Source organism: Aotus nancymaae, unplaced genomic scaffold, assembly GCF_030222135.1.
Source record: "Aotus nancymaae isolate 86718 unplaced genomic scaffold, 86718_ANA_hifiasm-v0.15.2.pri h1tg000095l, whole genome shotgun sequence".
NCBI lineage: Eukaryota > Metazoa > Chordata > Mammalia > Primates > Aotidae > Aotus > Aotus nancymaae.
In genome coordinates, this window is record NW_026988510.1 from 2,037,054 (window position 1) to 2,052,429 (window position 15,376).

Sequence of the window (15,376 nt, forward strand, 5' to 3'; positions counted from 1 at the left end):
CAGGCATGGTGGCGCATACCTGTAGTCCCAAGCACTTGGGAGGCTGAGGCAGGACAATTGCTTGAACCGAAGAGGTGGAGGTTGCAGTGAGCCGAGATCAAGCCATTGCACTCCGGCCTCGGCAACAAGAGCAAAACTCTGTCTCTTTTGGAAACAGGAAAGAAAGGAAAGGAGGACGGAGGGAGGGAGGGAGAGAGGAAGGAAGGTAGGAAGGAATTGCATGCCCCTTCCAGCCTTTTTCTGCAGGGCAATATGAGAGTTTAAAACAATTCACCTCCCTTCATCCATGTCCCAGGTTACACAGTAATGTTTTCCAGTATTTTGTTTGTAAAGTTTCAATGGAACGATTTATGTATGTTTATTATTCTCTCTGTCCATGGCTCCATCTTGCTCTAGGCACCTCCCCTGGATTCATAATGTTCCTGCTCTTATTCCTAACAATGCCCTGTAAAGGAGGTGTCATCGGAAATGACTTTTTTTTTTTTTTTTTTTTTTTGAGACAGGGTCTCACCCTGTCACCAGGCTGGCCTGCAGTGGCGTGATCATAGCTCACTGCAGCCCCAACCTCCTGGGCTCAAGTGATCCTCTCGCCTCAGGAATCCAAGCAGCTGGGACCACAGGTGCGCACCACCACACCCAGCTCATTGTTTTTGTCTATTTTTTGTAGAGATGAGGTCTCACTCTATTGCCGAGTCTGGTCTCTAACCCCTGGGCTCAAGCAATCCTCCCACCTCAGCCTCCCAAAGCGCTGGGATTATAGGCGTGAGCCACCACACCCAGCCTCAGTTCTTGTTTATAAATTTAAGTATCACCTAATTCTTTATTTTTGTAATTTTGAGATAATTTATACACCAATAAATTCACCCTTTTAAGAGTTCAGTGACTTTCAGTGTAGAGCTGTGCCCACATCACCACTAATTCCACAACATTTTAATCACCCAAAAAGAAACGCTGTGCCCATTCACAGTCACTCCCAATCCCTGGCAACCACGAATCTGTCTCTCTGCAGTTGTCTTTTCCGGGCATTTCACACCAATGGAATCAAACAGTAGGTGGTCACATGGCGCAGCTCCTCGCGTTACGGCCGGGCTGCGGCTCGCATCAGCGTTCCGGCTTCACGTGACCCGATGACGCCTCGTACTTGGAGAGCGTGCTCTGTGCTCTCCCTTTGTGTACTGATGGAAACCTGGGCTGTGTCTGCCCCGTGGCTGTCAGCCGTGCCGCTGGGCACACCCAGGCACAAGTGCACGTGTGGCGGCTGTCTTCAGTGCTCTGGACGCATCCCTACGAGTGGCACTGCTGCGTCAGCTGGTAACGTGTCACCAGCATCCTGAACGACAGGTTCACCGAAGACCCAGCCCTGCGCCCAGAGCGCTCTCCTCCGGGCACTTGCGGCTGCCCCGCCACTCAGCACCCAGGGTGCCCACGCCTGGTACCTGGCTTTCATCCCATCGTGGGCATCTGTCCTTTCTCTCTGGCTGACATGAAAATTGTCTTTGCCCGTGATAATGGCATGTGTCTAGGCAGAGATTTCTGTTCATTTCTTTCTCCTACTTGGGTTATATAGTCTGCTTCCTGAATCCTTTCAATGCCTCTTCTGTCTTCTTCATTCTCTCCTTCTGGGATTCCAATCGGATGCGTGTTGATCTGATTGTCCACGCCCCGCCTCCCACTGGCCCTTTCTCACGTTTCTGTCTCCTGGAGAGTGACCGAGCTCCAGTGACCTCCAACGAGGCCTGAGCCGGCTCCCCTCGGTGGCCATCCTCAGAGGCGGCCCTACCACGATGAAGACACAGAACCCATGAGCACAGGAGCAGCGCATCCCAGGCCGTCACCCACAAGGGGACCCAGCCCAGGATCCTGACGGGGTGAGGCAGGCCGGAGCCGTGACCGTCTGCATGACAGTGCAGAACTCCTCCCAGAGAAAGCATGGAGCTGCCCTGTTGTAAGTGAGTGAACACGGCTCCATGCAGGCCCTTCACCAGCCCCCAGTGTAACTGCCACCAATGGATGGTGTGGGTGGAGCAGGCCAGGCCCAGCTGGTCACAAGGGGTCCAAACTGCCTCTGGCCCTTCTCTTCGCAGCTATTTTCTCTGCCTTAAAACAATGTTGGAATGGGAAGGCCTGCCCCTGTGGCTGCAGCCTTCTCTAGGGATCCCAGGACTGTGCCTTCGGGAGCGGGCAGAGGTCTGTGGTTTATGAGAACGGGACATTCCACAGCTGTGTCCCAAACCAGGTTTCCCCTGGAGAGCTGCTGCGACATGGAAACGGAACTCAGACTGTCCTGGGGCGGCCACACCTACTGTGTGGACAGCAGAGACGGCAGCAGTGTGGGCTGGCAGTCAGCGGGCCCAGACGGCTCATCGTGCAGGAGGAAAAGCGTGACGCTGCCGTGGTCATAAATACATTTTATTTCATTAGAAATGCATAATTACAGTGTTTGACAGCATTTCCCCTAGAAAAGTAGGTCAGCAATACCCCATCAGAACGAGAACTGGCTTTGCAAACACCTGTCTCTTGACACTCCACGGAGCACACAGCAAAGGGCTCCTGCTACTCCCCTGGGATTTTTTTTTCAAATTTTCTTTTTTGTTATAAACACCATAGCAAATTAAAAAAAGCTGTTTAAACAGAAAAATATCATAGTTCTTGATTTCCCGCGCATACGCGACGCTCTCCGCACTGCGCCTCCCCTCGCCCTCCTACACCAACAGCATGACTCAGATGAAAGGGGTCTCCGGCTGGGGGCCGGGGGGGTGCCGCTCTTTTAGTGGACAGGACGCTTTCCCCGCGGAGGCAGCTGCTGTCAGACGCACTTCAGCAGAACACGTGCAGTCGCTGCCTGTGCTGAAGCCGTGAGAGCGGGGCGCATGGGGGCCGGGCCGTGGGTGGAGCCGGCGAGGGGCTCCTGGTGTCGTGGGCACTCCTGGTGCTGTGGGCACCGCTCACTGGATCTGGATGGCCCCGTGCTCCAGCTGCATCTCTGGCTGTAGTGTGGGCTGCAGCGCCTCGGCTGTCTGCAAAAGGGAGAAAGGAGGGGACTTTCTAGAAAAACACCCAGTACTGCACAGCCTGGGGTATCATAAACAGCCAGCGACTTTCAGGCAGAATCAGACACACAGCGACAGGAGCACGAAGGAGCCCTGATGGCCCCAAGGCTCACCCGACTTGGGACAGAACGCACCTGACTCCCAGCGGAACGACGCACACAGGACCCTGCGCCCAGGGCAGCTCCGGCACATCCAGGCCCCGGCCCACTACCCATGTGGACTCAGCCACCCTGGCCAGCTCCTGCTTCTCTATCTACGGCCTCGCTGGGAAGTAACCCAGCAGCGGATGACATCCTGCCCTCCCTAAGGCATTTACCTGGAGCCTCAGGTGCCATTCCGCCTTTCTATAAACCCGTTCCAACGCCTCAACAAAGTATTTTCGGGGTAGCTATGTTCCTTGCCTCAAACATGTAAGTTCTGGCCAATGAGTTACAGATATGAAAAGGACTTGAGGTTCACAATCACAGCTTTATCTTAAAATAAGTTAAAGGAGGCTGGGCGCACTGGCTCATGCCTACAATCCCAGCACTTTGGGAGGCTGAGGAGGGTGGATCACTTAAGGTCAGGAGTTCAAGACCAGTCTGGTCAATATGGTGAAACCCCATCTCTATAATAAATACAAAAATTAGCCGGGAGTGGTTTTGCAGACCTACTAGGGAGGCTGAGGCAGGAAAATCACTTGATCCCAAGAGGCAGAGGTTGCAGTGAGCTGAGATGGTGCCACCATTCTCTAGCCTGGGCGACAAAGCCAGACTCCGTCTCAAAAAACCATAAATAAAAAATAAAGGAGAAATATGTAATACTGGAATAAGTCACTCATCGTGCAGCTCAGCCACACGGAACGTGCCCCAGGTGGAAGCGATCAGTCTAGGCTTCTGTGCACACTCCCAGAAGCTTCGGCTGGAGGGCTGGGCTCAGCGACCGCAAAGGAGGAAGCAGGAAGAGCCACGAGCCCACGGCCAAGCCCACGGGAGGCAGAGCCCACGGGAGGCAGAGCCCACAGCCGAGAGCACGGGACGCAGAGTCCACGGGAGGCAGAGTGCACGGCCGAGCCCACGGGAGGCAGAGCCCACGGGTGGCAGAGCGCACGGCCGAGCCCACGGGTGGCAGAGCGCACGGCCGAGCCCACGGGAGGCAGAGCCCACGGGAGGCTGAGCCCACGGCCGAGCGCACGGGAGGCAGAGTCCACGGGTGGCAGAGCACACGGCCGAGCCCACGGGAGGCAGAGTCCACGGGAGGCAGAGCGCACGGCCGAGCCCACAGGAGGCAGAGCCCACGGGAGGCAGAGCGCACGGCTGAGCTCACAGGAGGCAGAGCCCACGGGAGGCAGAGCCCACGGGAGGCAGAGCGCACGGCCGAGCCCACGGGAGGCAGAGCCCACGGGAGGCAGAGCCCACGGGAGGCAGAGCGCACGGCCGAGCCCACGGGAGGCAGAGCCCACGGGAGGCAGAGCGCACGGCCGAGCCCACGGGAGGCAGAGCCCACGGGAGGCAGAGCGCACGGCCGAGCCCACGGGAGGCAGAGCCCACGGGAGGCAGAGCGCACAGCCGAGCTCACAGGAGGCAGAGCCCACGGGAGGCAGAGCCCACGGGAGGCAGAGCGCACGGCCGAGCCCACGGGAGGCAGAGCCCACGGGAGGCAGAGCGCACGGCCGAGCCCACGGGAGGCAGAGCCCACGGGAGGCAGAGCGCACAGCCGAGCTCACAGGAGGCAGAGCCCACAGGAGACAGAGCCCACGGGAGGCAGAGCGCACGGCCGAGCCCACGGGAGGCAGAGCCCACAGGTGGCAGAGCGCACGGCCGAGCCCACGGGAGGCAGAGCCCACGGGAGGCAGAGCGCACAGCCGAGCCCACGGGAGGCAGAGCGCACGGCCGAGCCCACGGGAGGCAGAGCCCCGACGACACCTACTACAGTTGAGGTGCTGCTTTGTTTTGTTTTAGCTTTTAGGGGTCGGGTCTGGCTCTGCTGCCCAGGCTGGAGGGCAGTGGCGCAAGCACAGCTCACGACAGCCTCGATCTCATGGGCCCAAGTGATCCACCCACCTCGGCCTCCCAAGTAGCTGGGATGACTGGTGCACGCTGCCAAGCCAGGCTTTTTTTTTTTTTTTTTTTTTTTCCCCTGATAGAGTCTTGCTCTGTCACCCAGGCTGGAGGGCAGTAGCACAATCTCGGCTCACTGCAACCTCTGCCTCCCGGGTTCAAGCAATTCTCCTGCCTCAACCTCCCGAGCAGCTGGGATTATAGGCAACTACTACCATGCCCAGCTCATTTTTGTATTTTTAGTAGAGATGGGGTTTCACCATGTTGGCCAAGCTGGTCTTGAACTCCTGACCTCAGGTGATCGACCCGCCTCAGCCTCTCAAAGTGCTGGGATTATACTGAGCCACCACGCCCAGCCCCAGCTAGTTTTTTTTATGTTTTGTAGAGACGGGGGTCTCACTACATTGCCCAGGCTGATCTTAAAGTCCTGGGCTCAAGCAATGCCCCTGCCTTGACCTCCCAAAGCACTGGGATTACAGGCATGAGCCACTGCGTCCAGATGAGGCTGTGCTTTTTCAAGACAAGTGTCAAATGACACTCGACACAGTATTCCCCAGATGGAGGAGGCGCCTTCCGGGGTGGGATGAGGGGCCAGCACAGGGACCGTCTCCCGAGAGCCCAGCCACAGCCAGGAAGGCCTAGCGGGAAAGGCCTCATGGGAAGGGGTGAACCTGAGATGGACTGGAGGAGCCGTGTCAGGGCCCTGGGGTGGGTGGCTTCGGGCCACAGGAGACTGGGCTAGGAGGGTCACTGCCTGGGATGCAAAGCCCCTTCCCTGGGACAGCCGGAGAAGCAGCTGGGGACTCAGGTGCTTGGGGACAGTGGGGCACAGGTCTGGGCTGGCTGAGAGAGACGCACTTGCCGTCCAAGGATGGTGGCCAGCCCGTGTTCCAGGCAGAGGCTGGCGGAGGCACTGCTCCTCCTACAGATGGCTCAGGGAGCCTGTGACACCACAGGCCACCCCGCATGAAGATGTGTCTTCCCCCCTACCCTCCCAACCCACAGCTCCAGGGAACAGGCCCATGCTCCATTTTGAGGACTGGCCACCCCCACAGGCCAGCCACCTGTCTTCCCTCCTAAGGGACCCCATCTCCTCAGAGCCACGCCCTCACAGCCGAGCCACAGGTTTGCCTAGAATTAGCTCATGTGTGTAACTCTGCTCTGACCAATGAAAGATGCAAGGCAACTCCTGAGCACAGCTGGGAGTGGGGGCTTCATGTGGATAATGAGACTCAACCAGAAACCCCTCTCTGTGGGGTGCAGTCATGCCTGCAGGGTCGCCATGACGGCCTTGGGTCACTTCCTAGCGAGGCAGAGCTAGCCTGAGGACAAGCTGAGATGGTAAGGCAGAGAGCTGGGCCCTTGGTGACGAGCTAACACAACCTGCAGCCGCCACGCCTCAGACAGGCGAGTCCAACCACACTGGGGGTTTCTGCAGGAAAAGCAGTGCTGTAGCAGGCGTCTTCCTCAGCCTTTAAGATGGATCCTAATTAGAGCATTCACGTGGGGCCTGCCAGGGAGGCCACGGTGACAGAGAAAGCTTACAGGAAGCTAGGGGTGTAAAGACCAACCGTGGGACACAGGTTTCTCCAGAAACTTAGAATGCAGCAGGATGCCGAGGTATGGCCCCCGCACCTAGATGCGGGGACAGGTCTTCACGGACAGGTCAGGTTCACCCCACACAAAAGCAGCACTGCCCAACGAGTTCGCCTTCGCCCCCCGCCCGTCTTGTGTCCACGATCACCCTTCATGTGCTTCCAGCCCATCTCCAGCAGGGTCAGTGACAGTGTGGAACTGAACACAATGCAGACTACAGGGCGGGCCCATGCAGGGGTACCACACCCATGGGCAAAGGGTACAGGGCAGGCCTGTGTGTGTGGGGGGGAGGACCACACCCATGGGCGCAGCAGGAAGGCTTAGCAGGAGGAGGGGCCAGGCCTTCTACAGGACACAGGTCCTAAAACTCCAGGCCCGCAGCTGTCCCGTGGTGAGTAAGAAGACACGAGTGTCGGGTGAGCGTGGACATCACATGGCTGCCGCAGCTCAGGGGCTGCAGAACTGCCCAGCATGGCCACCTGGTCGCCCTGGTGAGCGTGGGCTCTACTGAGCCCATTTCTTCAGCAAGCACCTCCTGAGAAGGACCCTCTCCTCCAGAGGGCTGAGGAGCACACCTGCCCTGAGCAGTGTGCAGGGAGCGGGAAAGGTGCTCAGACACCTAGGATGTTCACTCTGAGCACGTAGAGTGGATGGCATCAAGACCCAGGTGGATCACCAGCTCTGGGGCCACAGAAAGGACAGGAACAGACCCAGAGACAGTGGCCAGAATGTTCCAGAAGGGCTGGGCAGCAGCCATACTAGCCTGGAGGTAGAATAAGTACAAAGTTCTCCTGGGCACATTCCCAAAGCAGGAGGCACAGAGGCTGCCGGACCAAGGCTGCTCCCAGACAGAGGACTGCCTTCTGCCTCCTGTATTCAAGGAAAACAGCAGCCCATGGCATCACAGGGGCTCTTGTCTGGGCCCCAGCCATGCTGGTGATTTCAGCACAGCCTCTCCCTCGCGAGCTACGGCCGGCGAGGTCTGGAGATGCTGGCGTGAGCCCGCTGGGCCATCCACGGAGCACAGCAGCCCTGGGCTTTGCTTCGGCAGATGCTGGGGCACGTCGGCCCAAGGCGATGGCTCGGCCCCAGGCTGAGACCTTCAACAGGGGGCAGGGAGCTCTCGGGCTGACGCGGCCCCCACGCTCCCCAGACCACAGGACAGGGCTCTGTGGAGGGAGGGCAGGACAGAGCTTCACTTCTGCTCCTGAATTTACAAACATTTCCACAGGAGAGTCTCAGCATCAGCTGAAATTTGGAATGAGGCAGGGATCTACCCTCTCTTCACGTTCACAGTGCATGTGAGACAAACCCTCATATGGGCATCCGTGTCCGATCACGCACCTCTCCTGATCACGTGCCCTCCACACGGAAGGAGGCATGAGAAAGCCCCGTGGCCCATCACTGCACAGTGTCCCAGCGAGTGGCCCCAGACTCACCTGGGCCCCGGCCGTGTGGTCGCCCACCGGGGCCAGCTGCACGTACTGAACCTGGATGTCGCTGCCCTGGAGTGGCGACCCGTCCACACCCGCTGCCGCAGGATCCGAGGAGGCCACGGCGATCAGCTGGGCGCCCTGCAGCACCTGGAGAGACATGGGGGCCCGTCAGCAGCACGGCCCACGACCCACACGGCTCCGGAGACCACAGACCCCAGCCCGCAGGTGCTGTCCCCGGAGTGACAGGGACACTGAGGACTCTCAGTGCATCCCGTCTCCCCATCACTTTCCAGTCGTGCTGGACCCAGTGAGAGAGCGCCATCAAGTCTCTGCTGCACCTGCAAGCTCCCGCCTCGAGCACCCAAAGAGCGCACAAAGGGGAAAAAACAGCAAGGCAGAGCTTCCAGAGAGCGAATGCAAATGCCATGGCGCCTCCCAGAAAAATCCTCATGGCAACCACGAAGGGCACAAGCCCTCTCACACCGCCAATCAGAGCTAAAATCTAAGCCAGGACCGTGAGCGTGAGGCTGAGACCCAAACTTTCCCCATTCCCGAGGCTGAGCGGCCTCAAGGGCTTGGGGGGCGTGGGGCAGAGGAGCTGTTGGTGGGCACTGAGAACCCAAGAGAAGCTTGCAGGAAAGCAAGGCCCAGCTCCAAGAAGGGCAGAAGTGAGTCCTGGTGGCAGAGAGCCCGGCTGGCCCTCCCGACCCTGCACTGCCTCCCAGTGTGTGGGACGAGAATGGGGGACAGGTGAGGCCCCTGGGTGGGCTCTGGTGACCCCATCGCTTGTAAGCACCCAGGTCCATTTCCCACCCAATCCGCCAGGTGTTCTGACAGCCAGGCAGGCAGCCCCAGGACCGGGATGGCAGCAGGTGGGCAGCCCCATCTCTGAGGGCACTGGACATGAGCCGCGGGCTCTTCACTTCAGGGGTTGTGTCCCACCCTGGAGAGCCAGGAGATTCACCTGCAACTTCCACACAGAACTGTCTGGCAGGAGACCCTCGGGCCCCCCTCTCACCCCACCCAGGTTCCAGCCACGTAGAAAGTACTCGGCTTCTCCACTTAAAAGGCCCCTCTTCCTTTTCTGCCCAGCAACAGGCCTGGCCTGTCAGCTCTCCAGCAGCTTCCCACCCAACTAACTCCTGCCCAGCAAACTTCCCGCGCGACATCCCACCTACCCAATCGCCACCCGACACGCCAGCTTTCCCACTCCCCCAGTCACTCTACCTCTATAAAAGCCACAGAACAAAGAGAGCCGGTGCGAGACTGCTGACTCTTCCCCCGGCACGAGTCCAGTCCGCCCGGAGGCTCTCCAATAAAGCCTGAAGTCCTAAACTGACTATTTGCCTGGTGTAATTCGGTCGCTCTCTGGGGTTCAAGCAACGAGGGTCCGGGCGGGTCAGACAAGAACCTCCACTGTGCACTGAGTCTCACTCAATGACCTGGGAAGAGCTGCAGCCCCTGTCGCAGTGCGCCCCACCCCACGGAGCCTGGCCGCAGCCGTCCTCCCATGGGACCCGCCCTGGACACCACACCACGCACAGAGCCAGCACGGGCCCCACAGACACGCTGCACAGACAGCCCAGACCAGGCCTTTCAGACTTCACCAACAAGTGCTTCTAAAAACAGTTCTGCCTCTAAGCAAAGTTCACCTGCAATGCTACAAGACAAGCCTTTTCAAACTACAAAGCATATTTACCCTAAACTGAGGTTAGCAAAGTGCGGCGCCAGATCAAACCTGCTGCCTGCTTTGTACGGCCGTGAGCTGAGAATGGCTTCTGTATGATTTTTAATGACAGCAAAAAAGGCAAACACCTCTTTTGTGCCACATGACAACTCTAGGAACCTCCATCCTCAGTGCGCACCCACAGGCCCGCAGGCCCCCACGCGCCAGTCGGTCACGACCCGAGGGCCGTGCCAAGCAGCCGAGACAGAGGCCGGGTATGCCCCCCAAAGCTGAAAACCCCATCCCCCTGGCCCTTTACAGACAAGCCTGGCAACCCTGCCCACCACTACCTGCGAGCACGCCCACCTCGGGGGACCAGCGAGCCATCAGAATGACCCCCAGGAACGGTCGGCCTTCCGCCTCGGGATTTTGTCTCAAACAGACAGTATACAAGAGGGACCATGGCCAGAGTGAGGCAACTTGCTGGACTCGGGGGTTCCTTGACCCAAGGGCCCCTAATGCAGAGGCCCTCTGAGTCCAGGTATCAGACACCGGCCCGGCATGGTCCTAGGCTCCGTTCACTGTGCAGCTGGGCCTTGAACACCACCAGGGTTAGAGGCACTGACCCCTTGTACGGCTGGAAGGCACGGACAGCCTCTGACTCCCTGAAACTTAACTACGAATAGCCTGTGGACCAATGGCCTTACCATGCCAGTCAGGGAGCAGGTATGCTGTGTGCTAAGTGTCCCATCTACCGCGCTCTTCCAGCAGAGGAAGCGAGGGAAGACGCGGTATGCAGAAAAGCACTGGGAGAGGAGATACGGCTGCTGTCCACTAAGCGGAAGTGGATGGTCGTCAGGGCCTTTGTCCTCACCGTCTTCACGCCGACTGCGGCTGGGGGAAGAGGGGGAACAGGAGGGGCTGGCCTTGCTGAGTCAGGGCAGCAGAGGCGGGAGAGATGGAGGAGGTGGAAAAGGAGGCAGACACACGCCGTCTCATTGTTATCGAAAAAAAGCCCATGTGTGAGTGGGTCCTCATAGTTCAAACCCGCATTGTTCGAGGGTCAGCTGTGGTCTTCCTCAAAGGCACAGCGTCGGTCTTTGGTGAGGGACAGAAAGAGCGGAGCGTTGCGAAGTGCACGCACTGACATCAGAGCGCCGACTGTGGGGCTGCTGGCCCTGGGGTCCGGGTGCCATTTACGGATGAGAAAGTGGGGCCCAGGCAGGGGTGCGGCGGTTTAGGGGTTGGGCTTCCATCGCACAGCAGGTAGGGGCAGAGTCCATGCAGGAAGCACCTGGGTCCCCGAGGCGCTCTCCTGGGCCACCGCCATCCATACTGGAGCAGCATGATTACCCTTTGCCTCCCTCCAGCCCGCGTCTTTGAGAGGGAACGGAGAGAGAAGGCAGGGACTCTGCAAGAGGATGGCTTGGGCGTGGGTCTCTACAGGGTCTTAGAAAATACAGCCTGTGGTTTTAAAACAGCACTCTAGTTTTTGATGAGCTAAAAAAGCCTTAGACTTTTTTAACAGTGAATTTATCAGTAGGAAAAAAAAGTAGGTCAATGAGGTGAATGTCTGGCTGGCGAGAACTCCATCTTTCTGCTGACACGAAATAAACCACGCGGAGAGTTGCTGGTGCGCCGAGGACGAGGAGGAATGTGGGACACAGCTGCCCCTTCCCGTCGTCTTTACAGGCCCCGAGGTCCCGCAGCCACAGCACACCGTTCAGAACCCAGCCTGGTGACGACCCACTGAGGTTTCTGGACTCTGCGTCACAGGACGGGGCAAGCCCACTGGAGCACCCTCCATCTGGCCTGGGTGCAGGGGCAGGGGCAGGAGAGCAAGTCAGTCCCTGTCAGCTGCAGAGACACTGGCTCAGACCTCAAGGCAGGGCACGAGAGCGCCCAGGAAGGTGGAGGTCCTGGAAAGAGAACCTTCTAGAGGAAGTAAGGGAGAGCAGACATTCCTGTCTATGTGTAAACCCAGCAGTAACTTTTCAGGGATGCCGGGAGCGGGCCAGGCAGGGCTGCAGCCGCAAGGAGCTGGTGAGAGTGGTTCCACACTAGGCTCCACCACGCGCCCAGGCAGTCACTCTGTCCCGGGTGGATCCTGCCCCAGACCCCGGGCCGGTGCCCGCTGGAGGAGGCAGCCAGCAGCCGCAGTGCTGGGTTCTTATGCGAGTCCTGCACAAACTGTTTCCCACTCATCACGGCACAGACACACTCCTGGCCCTGACAAAGTGCTGGGAAAGCATCCTCAGGGGCCGTCCCAGAGGTGCCCGGGCTGTGAATGAAGCCAGTGGACTGGACGAGTGTTTCCCAGTGTTTTCCACCAGGCCAAGGCCCTGAAAACTCCTGACTGGCAGGAAATGGTCTGTGCAGCGCAGGAACCTGACTGGTAACTCCTGAGCGCCCACCCACCTGCCCGCCTCTCCACGACAGCAAGGAGACTCTGGCGCACACCCAAGGTTCCCACCAACCAGGCGACTGCCAGGAAACCCAAGCTCTGTGAGCCACAGAGGAGCACACAGCAGGCCCGCACCTGCTCCGTCCCCAGCTCCCGGGAGCCTGTGCCACGCAACCAGAGCTCTGCAGGGGCCGCAACAGAGGGCCTAGTGCGTGACACTTTCCATTTTTCTTTGGGCACTTGTCCACCCAGCTCTCAACCACATGTGAAAACGGAAAAGAAGCTCATGGCCACATGCAAAGCAGCACCGTCCAAGCACCTCCTCACCCAGCACACATGCGGTGCGTCGTGGACTGATGAGACACAGAGGTGGACAGCGTGGGGGAGGGCGGGTCTGTCAGGGACGGAGGGGGCACAGATACAGTGGACGCTGCACTACGTGGGCGGCCCCACGCTGTGTAACTGTGGAAGGCAAGGCTCAGCCAGGAGCTTTGTCGGGCCCCTCATCTCAGGGTGTCACCAGGCAGGAAGGACACAGTAAGGACACTGACAGGTTGGGGTGGAGACTGGGGTTCACCCCAGGGTGGAGCAGGGCAACGTCAGCAGGAAGGTGGCAGCCCAGGGCAGGGGTGGCCAGAGCATGGCAGGGTGAGCACTGTGGGCCCCAGGAGGGCCAGGCACTGGGGAGTGGCTCTGAATGGGGATGGCAGCAGCTGAACCGCTTAGATTAGGGAATAATGCCAAAGAGAAAAAAAGATTCTGCAATTCTGGCACAAAATACCCACAAAGTATCTCAAATCAGGTTTGAGCAGTGGCAGTACGGCAGGTGAGGTGGGGTTGGCCTAGAGCCCCTCAGGACACAGCCCCTGGGTCCCGTCTAGGGGATACGCAGTGGGGCGCAGGGTCACAGCCTGGTTCCAGCTTGAGTCCCCTCCCTGAGGGAGGCCCCAGCGTGGACAAGGTGTGGGTGGGAGCCGGTCAGCATGGGACAAAACACCTGGGGAGACACTGGCTGGGGGCCGAGAGACTGAACAACGGTGACACCCAGCACCCAGCCCCGCGGCTCTGGCCCCCTCGGTCCCATGACACCGGCCACACGTGCCAGCCGGCCACTCACTGGCATTGCAGCCAAGAACACACTGACTGGCACGCAGCACAGGGCTGCACAAGGTCAAAGGGTCAGCAGCCTTGGCATCCCCCACACGCCTGGGCCCTAGGACTGTGTCACGTGCTGTGTGTCCAATACTAAGTAATGAAAAAGAGAGTAAGCATGCATTCCTATAACTGGGTTTCCAGGAGAGTTCAAAACTCAGCAAAAATCTGCCTGGGACTTCCATCCACAAGTGTCTAAGTCGCTGCGGAAACGTGCCCCGGCCGATGACTCTGACTCTGCTCGGCAGTCACCTGGCCTCGCACAGCCACTGCCAGCACCGCTGCCTCCTCTGCCCTGGAAGACCCTTGAGTCTCCAAGGGAGCAAGAGCAGGAAGGAGGCCGGCACCGCGGGGAGCTGGGTTTTGAAGGCCGACAGCAAAGACACACACAGGCATCTCGGCAAGGTTTGGCCTTTCTGGAAAAAAAAAAAGAAAAGAGAGAATAATCAAATAGATACAATAAAAAATGACAAAGGGGATATCACCACAGATTCCACAGAAATACAAACCATCATTAGAGATTATTACAGACATCTCTATGCACATAAACTAGCAAACCTGGAAGAAATGAATAAATTCCTGGACACTTGCATCCTCCCAAGCCTAAACCAGGAAGAAGTCGAAACCCTGAATAGACCAATAATAAGGTCTGAAGTTGAGGCAGCAATTAAGAGCCTACCACCCAAAAAAAGCCCAGGTCCAGATGGGTTCACAGCTGAATTCTACCAGACATACAAAGAGGAGCTGGTACCATTCCTTCTGAAACTATTCCAAATAATCAAAAAAGAGGGAATCCTTCCCAAATCATTTTATGAGACCAACATCATCCTGATACCAAAATCTGGCAGAGACTCAGCAAGAAAAGAAAACTTCAGGCCAATATCCATGATGAACATAGATGCAAAAATCTTCAATAAAATACTGGCAAGCCGATTGCAACAGCACATCAAAAAGCTTATCCACCATGATCAAGTAGGATTCATCCCGGGGATGCAAGGCTGGTTCAACATACAGAAGTCTATAAACATAATTCACCACATAAGCAGAACCAAAGACAAAAACCACATGATTATCTCAACAGATGCAGAGAAGGCCTTTGACAAAATTCAACAGCCCTTTATGCTAAAAACCCTCAATAAACTAGGTATTGACAGAACGTATCTCAAAATAATAAAAGCTATTTGTAACAAACCAACAGCCAATATCACACTGAATGGGCAACAACTGGAAGCATTCCCTTTAAAATCTGGCACTAGACAAGGATGCCTTCTCTCACCACTCCTATTCAATATAGTACTGGAAGTTCTAGCCAGAACAATCAGGCAAGAAAAAGAAATAAAGGGTATTCAAATAGGAAAGGAGGAAGTCAAACTGTCTCTATTTGCAGATGACATGATTTTATATCTAGAAGATCCCATCGTCTCAGCCCAAAATCTCCTGAATCTGATAAGCAACTTCAGCAAAGTCTCAGGATACAAAATCAATGTGCAAAAATTACAAGCATTCCTATACACCAATAACAGACTTAAAGAGAGCCAAATCAAGAACGAACTGCCATTCACAATTGCTACAAAGAGAATAAAATACCTAGGAATACAACTAACAAAGGATGTGAAGGACCTTTTCAAGGAGAACTACAAACCACTGCTCAAGGAAATAAGAGAGGACACAAACAGATGGAGAAACATTCCATGTTCACGGTTAGGAAGAATCAATATCGTGAAAATAGCCATACTGCCCAAAGTAATTTACAGATTCAACGCTATCCCCATCAAGCTACCAATGACCTTCTTCACAGAACTAGAAAAAAACACCTTAAACTTCATATGGAACCAAAAGAGAGCCCGCATAGCCAAGTCAATTCTAAGCAAAAAGAACAAAGCGGGAGGCATCACACTACCGGACATCAAACTATACTACAAGGCTACAGTAATCAAAACAGCATGGTACTGGTACCAAAACAGAGATATAGACCAATAGAACAGAACAGAGGCCTCGGAGGCAATGCCACACATCTACAACCATCTGATCTT

The 15,376-nt window shown here is 56.9% G+C and overlaps 1 protein-coding gene across 1 annotated transcript in view; it reads right to left on the reverse strand.

Annotated features, from left to right (window-relative positions):
* Positions 1–2,393: 2,393 nt before the first annotated feature.
* The window catches only part of BANP (BTG3 associated nuclear protein), a 143,188-nt gene continuing 130,205 nt past the window's right edge, over positions 2,394–15,376 (reverse strand). The window contains exons 13-14 of the mRNA XM_064369916.1: positions 8,125–8,268; positions 2,394–3,017 (exon numbers count right to left, since the gene is read on the reverse strand). Coding sequence (XP_064225986.1) covers positions 2,946–3,017; positions 8,125–8,268 — 216 coding nt within the window. The 3' untranslated portion in view covers positions 2,394–2,945. The remainder of the gene's footprint in view (positions 3,018–8,124; positions 8,269–15,376) is intronic.